At 42.5% G+C, this 12,774-nt stretch overlaps 3 protein-coding genes across 4 annotated transcripts in view; all 3 read right to left on the minus strand.

The window, feature by feature from the left end:
- Positions 1 to 252: 252 nt before the first annotated feature.
- LOC134194626 (MFS-type transporter SLC18B1-like) lies at positions 253 to 1,773 on the minus strand. Its single transcript, XM_062663568.1, has one exon. It carries the CDS (start codon positions 1,771 to 1,773, stop codon positions 424 to 426), a length of 1,350 nt encoding a protein of 449 aa, XP_062519552.1. The 3' UTR covers positions 253 to 423.
- A 538-nt stretch (positions 1,774 to 2,311) lies between these two features.
- Positions 2,312 to 10,802, minus strand: LOC134195077 (enhancer of polycomb homolog 1-like). The gene is made up of 15 exons (XM_062664089.1): positions 10,435 to 10,802; positions 9,085 to 9,244; positions 8,803 to 8,948; positions 7,970 to 8,065; positions 7,576 to 7,683; positions 7,445 to 7,512; positions 7,068 to 7,148; positions 6,668 to 6,907; positions 6,239 to 6,290; positions 6,114 to 6,182; positions 5,969 to 6,046; positions 4,695 to 4,840; positions 4,302 to 4,430; positions 2,954 to 3,640; positions 2,312 to 2,635 (listed from the first exon to the last, which is right to left on the minus strand). Exons 1-15 carry the CDS (start codon positions 10,585 to 10,587, stop codon positions 2,569 to 2,571), a joined length of 2,280 nt encoding a protein of 759 aa, XP_062520073.1. The 5' UTR covers positions 10,588 to 10,802; the 3' UTR covers positions 2,312 to 2,568.
- Positions 10,803 to 11,052: 250 nt separating this feature from the next.
- Positions 11,053 to 12,774, minus strand: part of LOC134194827 (mucin-2-like) — a 3,066-nt gene continuing 1,344 nt past the window's right edge. For both annotated transcript variants that reach the window (XM_062663802.1, XM_062663801.1), the window contains 2 exons: positions 11,624 to 12,774; positions 11,053 to 11,385 (listed from right to left, as the gene is read on the minus strand). The exon at positions 11,624 to 12,774 is cut by the window's right edge and continues 20 nt beyond it. In XM_062663802.1, coding sequence (XP_062519786.1) covers positions 11,274 to 11,385; positions 11,624 to 12,774 — 1,263 coding nt within the window. In that variant the 3' untranslated portion in view covers positions 11,053 to 11,273. The remainder of the gene's footprint in view (positions 11,386 to 11,623) is intronic.

Here is a 12,774-nt window from a genome sequence, read left to right on the forward strand (position 1 = left end):
TGTAGTTTGCAAGTTTTATGTTGTTACTAGTGTTGGACTCTAGTTATAGTTATGTACTTTGCAGTGATGTATAATAGTTCCATGTTTGAAATATATGTATTGACAGACAGACAGAAAGACAGACAGACAGACGACAGACAGACACCTCTGCTTTATATATAAGACCCCTAAGGACCACGCCCATTTCTGTTGTGCGACCCGGATTAGAAGCTTCGCTATGATCGGTAACTAACAAACAATATCTCCATCTAATTAACTTTTAATAAATTTGTTTTTATTGTCCAATACGACACAGCAACTTGATTGACATAGCTGTAGCTACTACAATACTACTGAACTAAACTGTTAGTAATCAATTACTAACAAATTCTCCAAACAAAATAAATACATTTCTATCTATATAATTGCATCAAGCTCAAGTGTTTATTGTCGTCTAGACATAATAGCCTTGACTATTGTGGCCACAATAGTGATAATCATCATCAGAAAACTGGCAAAACCAAGAAATGAGGAGGAGATGCGAAAATTCAATGCGGCCGTCAGGAATCCAGCAATGGGAACACCTAGTGTTCTAGACAAAAATATGGCTGCTAACACAAGTCCAGATACGGCCCCATTCAATGCCATGCTCGTTTCGTATCCTCTTGAAATAGCAATCTGACTGACATTGGGACCACCAGATATTGTAACCATAAACACTCCTAATCCAAGTAGTACCATTGCCACGTACACACACCACGGCTTAGGAGAGAGAAATGAGAACACAAACGATGGACCGATTATCATCATTCCGCATCCTGTTATTAGTAACCCAATGATCATTACAATGCGTGGATTAGTGGCATCCACTACAACACCAATTACAAGACACGCAACCCATGCTCCCCCTGCAATAAGAAATATCAATCCAATGTGAGCCTCGCTCCAAAGAGGCAAGTTCCAACCAAACTCTTCGTAAAGATAGAACGCAAACGATGTATCAAGAAGTGCTAAAGCTGTATAGCAAGCAAACACGTTCAAGAGCATTAGCACTACAGATGGTATTTTCAGCAGCTGCCACACTGACACGACTAGATCATTATCAGACGGATCATCATCAGCTTGATCATCATGAGTACCTTCAGTTAAGGAATGGACGTCTGACAGTAGATACCACAAAAGTGGTGTAAATGACAACAAAATACCACCAATGACCACAAAAGGAAAATAAAAGCCTTCAATATCGTACAGCATTACACCAAGCGGTGCTCCGAAGACAAAACCAACAGTTGCCACAAATCCAGCAAGTCCCCACATAGTACCTGCACATGTAGGAAACATGCCTAACAACAACGCGATTGATGTTGCATGAAATGCAGCTTCTCCAAATCCCATCACAAATCGGATGACGATACTAAGTCCAATAAATGGTGACCACTCTTTCACATACTCCAGAAAACCAAAAAGCACTGTACATCCAACCACTAAGAAAATCCCGGATGTCACCAGGAACCGGGCACCCAACCGGTCTAGGTATCCTCCAACAAACACGGACATGATGAAGGCGGACAGCTGAAGACTACCAAACATTACACCAACTTCCGTGTCTGCTTTCGAGCCTTTCTTGTCGGTAGCAACCTGAGGGAAGAAAGGAGAAGGCAAGTCGATGCAAAGGTAGTTCATGATGGAGGCCACCAAAAGAACCGCCACAGTCACGTACTGACGCAGCAGTCTTTTTGAAGGTACTGTGATCCTTTGGCGTTCATCGGTAAACGAAGACAGTCTACGAAACATGACACTATCTTCTAAAGGTCCCGTATTTTGGGCAGTGACGTAAAAGTTTTGGGGAGTGGCTTCAATTAATTACAGTTGCCAACATCCGCTCTCGTTGACAATTATACCGCCCACATCCGTCTAATGGTCAGAGACTCGTATTGTAAGATGCAGCCCTCCAATACAATAGTCTAGTGTATAGTGAGATGCATCCCTCCAATACAATAGTCTAGTGTATTGTGAGATGCATCCCTCCAATACAATAGTCTGATGTATTGTGAGATGCATCCCTCCAATACAATAGTCTAGTGTATTGTGAGATGCATCCTTCTAATACAATAGTCTAGTGTACTGTGAGATGCATCCCTCCAATAGTCTAATGTATTGTAAGATGCATCTCTCCAATACATTAGTCTAGTCAGACTTTTCCCAATTTCAAAATTACCACAGACGAAGTTGAACCTGCTATATCTCTGTCACTGAGGATACACTCCAAGAGCATTGATGATGGTGTACACGTACATGTACCTCTTTCATTGAAGATGCCATTGAATCTGCTGTAAATCCATCATCATTCTATAATTAATTATTTCATTAATATAAAAATAGACAACAAACGTCAGACAACACAGTGGCCTTTTGGGTATTACAATTCACTCGAGTTCGTTCCCTTCAAACGGAAACAACAACCTACATTTAACAACTAATAGTTCTGCATCGCTACGGCAGTTCATCTAACTCTTCAAACCAGTCTCACAGATAAACACTACATACACGTTCCAATTACAGGCAATCAGCTAATCCGGTTGGCATCAGTCAACTCATCAGTGGTTGTTGTTCTATTGGACTGACTCCATCAGAAAGCAAGGAGTTCTGTGATCTACTAAAAAAGAAATCGCAAAGTCAGTGTACATCCAGTGTATTGTGAGATACATCCCTACAATACAATAGTCTAGTGTATTGTGAGATGCATCCCTCCAATACAACAGTCTAGTGTATTGTGAGGTGCATCCCTCCAATACAATAGTCTAATGTATTGTGAGATGCATCCCTGCAATACAATAGTCTACTGTGTGAGATGCATCGCTCCAATGCACCTTTCCAATACAATAGTCTAATGTATTGTGAGATGCATCCCTCCAATACAATAGTCTACTACGAGATGAGAAATGTCCATCCCATTAGAGTTAGAATTCCTCACCTGCTAATGTTCCCCGGTCTGTTCTCATCTAAGAGCATCAGCTCATTAATTGAACTCACGCCCGAGCCTCCCTTCAACATGCCCATCTTTTGATTTCCCACATTATCCACACCTCGTGTACCAGACGGCAACACAGCTTGCAGACACAAATCAAGCGACATGTCTCTCCTCCTACTTGTCGGAAGGCCAGACACCGGACCATTCGAGCAGACAACAACACTGTCCTCGTCCTCCTCTCTATCCTGACAGTCTTCAAACAAATCAACGGGAGGTTGATCTTTCGGTTTATCTAGAGAGCGAAAAAACGCGTTTCTCTCCTCATACAAGTCATTCAAGTCCAAGGACTCTGTCGTCTCCGGTTGCTCGTGATAACCAACTTCTTTCGCATTCTCTAATTCCGCTATATGAGAGACAAGCTGCTCAGCAGCTGATGCACACGACAAGAGCCTAAATCGAGACGTAGGTTGACAGTCGAAGACAGAAGCCGTCTGTTGCCACTCATGTTCCACTCTGATGTGTTCGTCTTCGGACTTAGAAGGGTACATATCAAAGGTTTGTCCTTTGAGGTATGTTGTATCGCCCGAAAGAGGCTGTTCGGAGTGGAGAGCATGGCCCACAACTGCGCGAGCTTCATGAAACAGTTTATGTCGTTTCTGGCTCGACGCAGGCCTCGATATATAACATGGCCTGCAAGAGAACAATGCATTACAGATACACACACATACAGACAAACAGACAGATGGACAGACAAATAGACAGATGGACAGACAGACATACAGACAGACAGACAAATAGACGGACGGACAGACGGACAGAAGGATAGATAGACAGACAGACAGACAAACAAACAGACAAACAAAAACAGACAAACAAATGGACAGACAAACAAATGGACAGACAAACAAATGGACAGACAAACAAATGGACAGACAAACAGACATACAAACAAACAGACAAACAGACAGACCAGCAAACAGATGGACAGACGGATGGACAGACATACAGACATACAGACTGACTGACAGACAGAAGGACAGATAGACAGATGGACAGACAGACAGACAAACAAATGGACAAACAAACAAACAAACCAATGAACAGACAAACAGACATACAAACAAACAGACAGACACAGACAAACAGATAGACAGACAGATGGACAGACATATGGACAGACAGACAGACAGGAGGAGAGATACACAGATGGACAGACAGACAGAAAAACAAACGGACAAACAAATGGACAGACACACAGACAGACAGACAGACAATCTGCCAGAGATCAACTATTCTATTTGCCTGCCCACTGCCTGCCCACTAGAGTAACAGTAGAATTTGCTAGGCATACCAGAATTCGTCTCTACCAGAAGGAAGGTCTAATTGCGTCCTTTCTAAGTGGAAAGTTTGGTCTGATAAGTTGGCTTCAAAGTCCGCAAGCGTCGTCTCAAATGGAGTATGAGTACGATCCAACCAAATCCTACAATATGGAGACACACAATTACGAAAAAATATAAATAGATGGACAAACAGACAGACAGACAGACCAACAAACAAGAAAACAGACAAACAGACACAAAAACAGACAAACAGCAAACAGACAAATAAAGAAATAGACAGACAATAGACAGACAAACAGACACAAGAGACAAACAGACACGACAAACACCAAGACACACAAACACATGCAAACGATCAGCTACCACCAAGCAGGCCAAATGTTTTGTCTAATTGTAATTGTGACCTGCCGCCTCGTCCTACTCTCCGTCTTGTAAAGCCCACGAAACGATTGTTTAGTGATAAACATGAATAACGATAGCGACTATTGCAGACATTATTGCAGTGCTGTACGGGGTCCTCCCACGGCCACACACCAGGCCGATGTCGACACTAAACAAAACAATAGTTGAGACGTATACGTATAAACAAGTCATCGAATCCAGCTGTCTGTCTGTCTGTCTGTCTGTCTGTGTGTCCATGTGTCTGTCTGTCTGTCCATGTGTATCTCTGTCTGTCTGTCCATGTGTATCTCTGTCTGTCTGTCTGTCAGTCTGTCTGTCCATGTTTATGTCTGTCTGTCTGTTTGTCCATGTGTATGTCTGTCTGTCCACGTGTCTATCTGTCTATCTGTCCATGTTTATGTCTGTCTGTCTGTTTGTCCATGTGCATGTCTGTCTGTCTGTCAGTCTGTCTGTCCATGTTTATGTCTGTCTGTCTGTTTGTCCATGTGTATGTCTGTCTGTCTGTCTGTCAATCTGTCTGTCCATGTTTATGTCTGTCTGTCTGTCTGTCCATGTGTCTGTCTGTCTGTCTGTCTGTCCATGTGTCTGTATGTCTGTCTGTCTGTCCATCTGTCTGTCTGTCTGTCCATCTGTCTGTCTGTCTGTCTGTCTGTCCATGTGAATGTATGTCTGTCCATGTGTATGTCTGTCTGTCTGTCTGTCTGGTCATGTGAATGTATGTCTGTCCATGTGTCTGTATGTCTGGCCACGTGTCTGTCTGTCCATCTGTCTGTCAATGGTATTATATTTTCATAAATCAGAACTATTACAGGCTAAATCAAATTAAGCAAAGCACAATACATTACATTACAATGACAACCAAAAAAACAAAAACTGAACACTGTCTGTCTGTCTTCTGGATAACGTGGATGGACATCACAACGTGCACGGCCACCAAAGACGACGCCTAGCGCTGACACGAGGTAAAGTTGCGTACAATCCATGATGACAATGTTGATACAGAGGAGTAGACAATATGGGTAGAGGAAGACATTACTATGTACATGGCCACCACAGAAGACGCCTAGCGCTGACGCGAGGTAAAGATGCGTACAATCCATGATGACAATGTTGATACAGAGAAGTAGACAATATGGGTAGTGTCTGTCTTTCTGTCCATGTGTATGTACGTATGTCTGTCTGTCCATGTGTCTGTCTGTCTGTCCAATTGTCTGTCTGTCTCTCTACCTGTCTGTCCATCAGTTTCCCCTTATTCATACAAACTACCCAAACTCACCTCCCTATACCGAACATGAGATTTTCTTCGAAACGGATAAGGTCCTTCCACATCCAAATCCTCCTCCATGTCACCACCCTGCACACGACACACACAAACACACTAATATTACTTTATGCTCTCTACATATTGCAGTCTCGTGCACCAATTCAGTCTGTGGCAATAAGTCTTCAGCATCTGACATGCCGGCAACTCGTGAAGCATCAACTGAACCCTACAAACACAACACAGTGAAAGCCTGAAGATTTGTAGACAACGTTCTTTACTCACAGGTAAAACATGTCCACCATGTCTCCGTCTATGGCTCTTTGATGATCTCCGTCTAAAAAAACAGCCACACAATAGTAATTACAAACTTGTGAACTAATACCATTGTATTGGAGGAATGCATCTCACAATACACTAGACTATTGTATTGAAGGGATGCATCTCACAATACATTAGACTATTGTCTTGGAGGGATGCATCTCACAATACACTAGACTATTGTATTGGAGGGATGCATCTTACAATACACTAGACTACTGTATTGGAGGCATGCCTCTCACAATACACTAGACTATTGTGTTGGAGGGATGCATCTCACAATACACTAAACTATTGTATTGGAGGGATGCATCTGACAATACACTAGACTATTGTATTTGAGGGATGCATCTCACAATACATTAAACATTGGAGAGATGCATCAACACTTACCTACTAATACTACGATGAAAACTCGGCCGAAAGTGCCTCTCATGCTCCTCCGTCCATAAATCATCATGGTCACGTGACAAACGGCCCTCTGAGACACGACGCGAGTGAATCATAGACGAAGTCGACGCAGTCACGGGCTTCGGCTGCAGCATAGGAAAGGGAACAGGTGGTGGAGCCCGGATTCTATGCTGTTCAACATACTGTGAATACAGTTGACCACTCCAGTCCTGTAGTTCATACCTACAAATGCCACAAACGTTGAAATCATGTGTCCCTGATACACACAAGTAATGCAAATGTCACTGCATTATTGCACTGTACATGAGTGTACACGAAATGTCCTTGTAACAGGTTGTATGCTGTAATGGATGTTTTAATACTTGACAAACAATTATCGTACCGTTTTTCCACTATGGCCAGTGATGAAAGCAGGGATTTGTGTTTCATTGACTCACGCATTTTTATCATCGCCAAGAGAGAACTGAAACACATCAGACATGATGGTATACATGGGGACTGTCATACACAGTTAAGAATGCAATGAACTGTAATGCAAACATGTGCACACAGGCTGACACACACATGCACACACACACACACACACACACACACACACACACACACACACACACACACACACATGCACATACACACACACACACACACACACACACACACACACACACACACACACACACACACACACACACACACACACACACACACACACACACACACACACAAACACAAACACTGGAATTAAACCTAAAGTCTTACAGTGCTCTCTGAAGGTCCCGCTGCAATTTCACCATTTTCTCATATGACGACTCATCATTCTTCCGATTCTAGTATAGCAAGTGTCCATACATACGTCAAATATCCTTGCACCTGATAAAGCATGTACTTACCTTTCTCGTCTGCATTCTCTCTGTTCGTCTCCGAAATGCGACGTATGGGTCGTTGGCAGTAGATCCGTCTCGTCTTTCGGTTTTAACAGCAGGGATTAGTGGACGTTTCTAATGGAACAATAGACTTGGTATACAACAGCATACAAAAGCAACTAGAAAGCACATATTAGAAAAAGATATACACACGCACGTGCACACACACACACACACACACACCGACACACACCGACACACACACACACACACACACACACACACACACACACACACACAAACGAACGGACGGACACACACACACACACACACACACACACACACATGGACGAACGGACGGACACACACACTGGTAAACAAACAGACAGATGTGTGGGTTATAGAATACAAATTTGCATACCAGCCGCAGTCGTTTGGCAAGCCAATAATCATACACAGCAATGACAACATCGTCGTCTGCTCTGACAAGAGCTTGTGCATCTCGAAGAGTCAAAGCCTACAAAATACCCTCCTTCACATACTGTAAATGGATCTCAGCATGTAACAACATTATAGACTATTGTATTGGAGGGATGCATCTCAAAATACACTAGAATATTGTATTAGAGGGATGCATCTCACAATACACTAGAATATTGTATTAGAGGGATGCATCTCACAATACACTAGAATATTGTATTAGAGGGATGCATCTCACAATACACTAGAATATTGTATTGAAGGAATGCATCTCATATACAGTACTGGCAATAAGCAACCTAACATTTTTATGGTATGGGTATGGTATTGTATCCTATTGCCTATGGTATCATATTTCCTATGGTATTGTGTATCCTATGGTATCATATTGCATATCCTATCAAATGGTATCTTATCTTAATTGTATGGTATCATATCTTTTATCTTATCATTATGGTATGGTATGGTATCCTATCCTATGGTTTTTTGGTATTCTATTCTATTGTATGGGTATCACTGTCAGCTTACTTATTGCCAGTACCATACACTAGAATATTGTATTACAAGGATGCATCTCACAATACATTAGACTATTGTATAGGAGGGATGCATCTCACAATACACTAGAATATTGTATTGGAGGGATGCATCTCACAATACATTAGACTATTGTATCGGAGGGATGCATCTCACAATACACTAGACTATTGTATTAGAAGGATGCATCTAACAATACATTAAATTACTAATTCAATAGATGAATCTCAGTCAAACCTGATTGCCACTGCCTTTCTCTAAAGTGTCCATCATCGATTCGAACTCTTGTTTGGTCAAAGGCTGAGACTTAGACTGTCCTGCCACCCACTCTTCATCTTCGCTGTCCATATCATAGTCAGGGATATCGTCATCAAGACCCAAAGCTGCAAAAATAAAGAAATACTAAAACCTGAAATGAATTAATAAGCCAAAAGACAAACAGACAAATAGATAAATGTCACACACACACACATGCACACACACGCACGTGCACGTGCACACACACACACACACACGCACTTTGCATGTGAATTAGAGCTTTCGGCACTTTTACATTATTGACATAGACATCCCCATAATTGATGTTTGGTTCAAGCTTGGCCTCAGGAGTGGGAATGACCAGCCTCGATGCATCTCCGTACACCTGCTGTGCTGATATAGCTCTCTGCAGATGATGTTCCTATATAATAAAGAACAGTCATAATGAGACAAACAGACTGACCAACGAAAACAAACAGACAAACAGACAGACAGACAAACAGACAGACAGACAAACAGATGAACAGACAAACAGACAGACAAACAGACAGACAGACAAACAGATGGACAGACAAACAGATGGACAGACAAACAGATGGAGAGAGAAACAGACAGACAGACAAACAGACAGAAAGACAGACAGACAGACAGACAGATAGACAGACAGACAGACATACAGCCAAACAGACAAAGACAGACAGACAGACAGACTGACAGACAGACAAACAGACAGACAAACAGACAGACACAAGACAGACAGACAAACAGACAGACAGACAGACAGATGGACAGACAAACAGACAGACAGACAGACAAAGACAGACATGTGAATTAAAACACCACACAGCGATTACACAAAGCAGATTAAGACACCAATGATTCCAAGTTTAACATCTTCGTCAGGTGTTACACACAAGCGCTAACAACCTACACTTACTTTTAAATTTGTCAGATATCAAATATGTTCATATCAACATAAAGTACACAACACTAGACTTTACCAAACAACAAACACAAACAAACAGCATAAACAAACGGAAAGAAAAACTGGCAAAACAAGCAAACAAACAAGACACAAACAAACAAGCAAACAAACAGACAAAATAACCAAATTAAACAGACAAAACAAACAGACAGGTAGACAAACAGGGGAAAAAAGCAAAACAAACAAACAAAAATTAAGAAAACTAACAGAATACAATCTACACACCAACAAAGTCTAAGATAAATACTGCTGACGTGATGTCAGTGTTTTTCTATGTTCATCTATATCACACATAATTATTCAGTTCCAATATCCTCTTATCTGCTCTCCGTCTCGACGAGACTTCCAACGTGCGCCTCTATTCGCACACACAACTCATCGACTAAGCATTCACGCTCACACAGCTGCACGAAGCCTTCACTTCCTGCAGAATGGGTCACGTGAGCATAAAGAAAGTCTCCAAAAAGCTGCAAAAAAGGCAAACAGACAACACAAACCCGCTCCGTCGCTCGTTTATCGTAAAGCCAATGTGTTCTACAGTTATTCCTAGACGACTAGTGTGCAGATTTTGTAATGAAGAAGTTAATATATTTCGAGTAATAAGAAACTCTCGCTAATCATCTCACCGATTCTTCTTCCTTTTCCATCCCTGTCGGCATCTGAGGCACCGATCTGTTCATCGACGTCATCTCCGACAAATCCGGCAAGTCGTCGGCCAAGTAGACGCCCATTGGCTTTTGATTGTCGAGCGCTCTGGCGCGGAATTGGAGCTTACTCATGGCGGGATGTGTGTCTGATGTCTTATCTTCCAAATAAATCGCTCTATTCAAATGCTGTCTTCTCGTAATTCAATGGGTTGAATGGCTATGTCATTGATCTACATCACTGGCATGCGCTCGCTTCGTCGTTCGCTCTAGATCCGGAATTGTGTCATTTTCTTGTCGACCACTCCGGCGACGCCTTCCAAGATGGCCGACTAGAAACGTGCATTGGTCTCCCGCAATGCACTTCGACTAACCGGAAATGGGAGTGCGCATGTCTGCGTTGCCAGAGCAGCGGCGAGGCGCGGGAGACGCTGCTGATTGAAATGCCGGTCTTTGCGTTATTGAGAGAAAAACGCGCAAACTCTAATCTTTCGCTGAGTTTTTACTAGCCAGTACAGAGTGTTTCTAGGCGATAGCTTGAAAGGGCGACAAATTACGATGCAAAAAATATTACATATTCTAGACTTGTGAAATTGAATTTCTAATTTTTAATTCAATCAAAGCAAATTTCTAACAACTTTTGTGATAAATTACAGCAACTATTTTTCTAGCTAGCGGTCGGTGCAAAGCGAGCTCTACGAAGACAACCAACAAATGAGACAAACCGCTAGCTACATCTCCATAGCAATGCGTCTTCACTAGAATACCCTACTGTAGTTCGTGTTGAACAGAAATTGGTTAGAAAAGAATCACATAACGGACTAGACTGAAGATGGCCATCCCCAGTCTTGAGCATCAGTCAACTCCTCTCCGGATACTGCTGCTCTGCTTGGTTTCTTGTGCTGCTGACCTGCCTTTCGTTCTAAAGAGCTACTGTACAACACAGATAGACAGAAAAACAATTAAAATCAAGCCTTTTAAAAAATCTTTTGTATATATTAGTAAACTTTTGTGTCATGTGTTTTTTTGCTTGTTTGTTTGTGTGTTAGTGTGTCTGTCTATCTGTTTGTCTGTCTGTCTGTCTGCCCATATGTCTGTCTGTCTGTCTGTCTGTCTTCAGACTGCATGCTAGCATTTACAAACCATGCAAGTATTGTTATAAACCACTCACACAGATTCCCAATAGCTTTTCGCCTTTTTGTTGTCTTTATTCTCCCGTTTTCTGACAACTGCTACTACGAGCCAGATAATCATGACTGTCCACAAGACAAGGAGGGCCACAGCGCAAATAACAATAATAGCAATCGTTTCCCGAGGGAAATCAACCTCCTCTTCCGGATCATTGGGCCCACTGGTTACAGTCCTGATTGTAGAGGCTCTCGCTGCTGTTGTAAGAACTTCAGAAAAACTGCTGGATGTTGACTGAATGGTGGTCCCATTAAAAAGGGTTGTACCAATGGTTGCATTGGAAGTGGCAGAACCAGACGTTGCGTTGAAAGTGGTTGGTTTAATGGTTGCACTGAAAGAGGCGAGAGTAGTAGTTGCATTGGAGGTAGCTGGACCAGTGGTTGCAGTGGAGGCAGCTGGACTAGCAGTTGCAATGGAAGTGGTTGAACCAGCAGTTGCAATGGAAGTGGTTGAACCAGCAGTTGCAATCGAAGTGGTTGAACCAGCAGTTGCAATGGAAGTGGTTGAATCAGCAGTTGCAATGGATGTGGTTGAACCAGCAGTTGCAATGGAAGTGGTTGAACCAGCAGTTGCAATGGAAGTGGTTGAATCAGCAGTTGCAATGGAAGTGGTTGAACCAGCAGTTGCAATGGAAGTGGTTGAATCAGCAGTTGCAATGGATGTGGTTGAATCAGCAGTTGCAATGGATGTGGTTGAACCAGCAGTTGCAATGGAAGTGGTTGAACCAGCAGTTGCAATGGAAGTGGTTGAATCAGCAGTTGCAATGGAAGTGGTTGAACCAGCAGTTGCAATGGAAGTGGTTGAATCAGCAGTTGCAATGGAAGTGGTTGAATCAGCAGTTGCAATGGAAGTGGTTGAACCAGCAGTTGCAATGGAAGTGGTTGAACCACTGGCTGCTACGGAAGCAGTTGGACCAGTAATGGTTGCAGTAGTAGATTTAAGGGTGGTTGGACTAGCGGTTGCTGTAGTGGTGATCCCACTGGTAGTTGTAGTAGAGGCGGCTCCGTTTAAAGTGGTTGTACTGATAAGAGTTGGACTGGTAGTCATTCCACTAACATTGGTTGAAATCGAAGCAGATGCAGCAGTTGCATTTGTTGGTAGATCTGGAGAGACAGTTGTGTTTTGGTCTGCATT

This window comes from Corticium candelabrum, chromosome 19, assembly GCF_963422355.1.
Source record: "Corticium candelabrum chromosome 19, ooCorCand1.1, whole genome shotgun sequence".
Lineage (NCBI taxonomy): Eukaryota > Metazoa > Porifera > Homoscleromorpha > Homosclerophorida > Plakinidae > Corticium > Corticium candelabrum.

Excerpts from the sequence above, each read along its gene's own strand:
- LOC134194626 (XM_062663568.1), bottom strand. The coding sequence starts at position 1,773 with ATGTTTCGTAGACTGTCTTCGTTTACCGATGAACGCCAAAGGATCACA.
- LOC134195077 (XM_062664089.1), bottom strand. The coding sequence starts at position 10,587 with ATGAGTAAGCTCCAATTCCGCGCCAGAGCGCTCGACAATCAAAAGCCA. Across the intron at positions 8,949-9,084 it reads AGCTCTAATTCACATGCAAA|CTTTGGGTCTTGATGACGAT; the intron begins GTGCGTGTGTGT and ends TTATTTTTGCAG. Across the intron at positions 4,431-4,694 it reads AGAGTAGGACGAGGCGGCAG|GATTTGGTTGGATCGTACTC; the intron begins GTCACAATTACA and ends TCCATATTGTAG.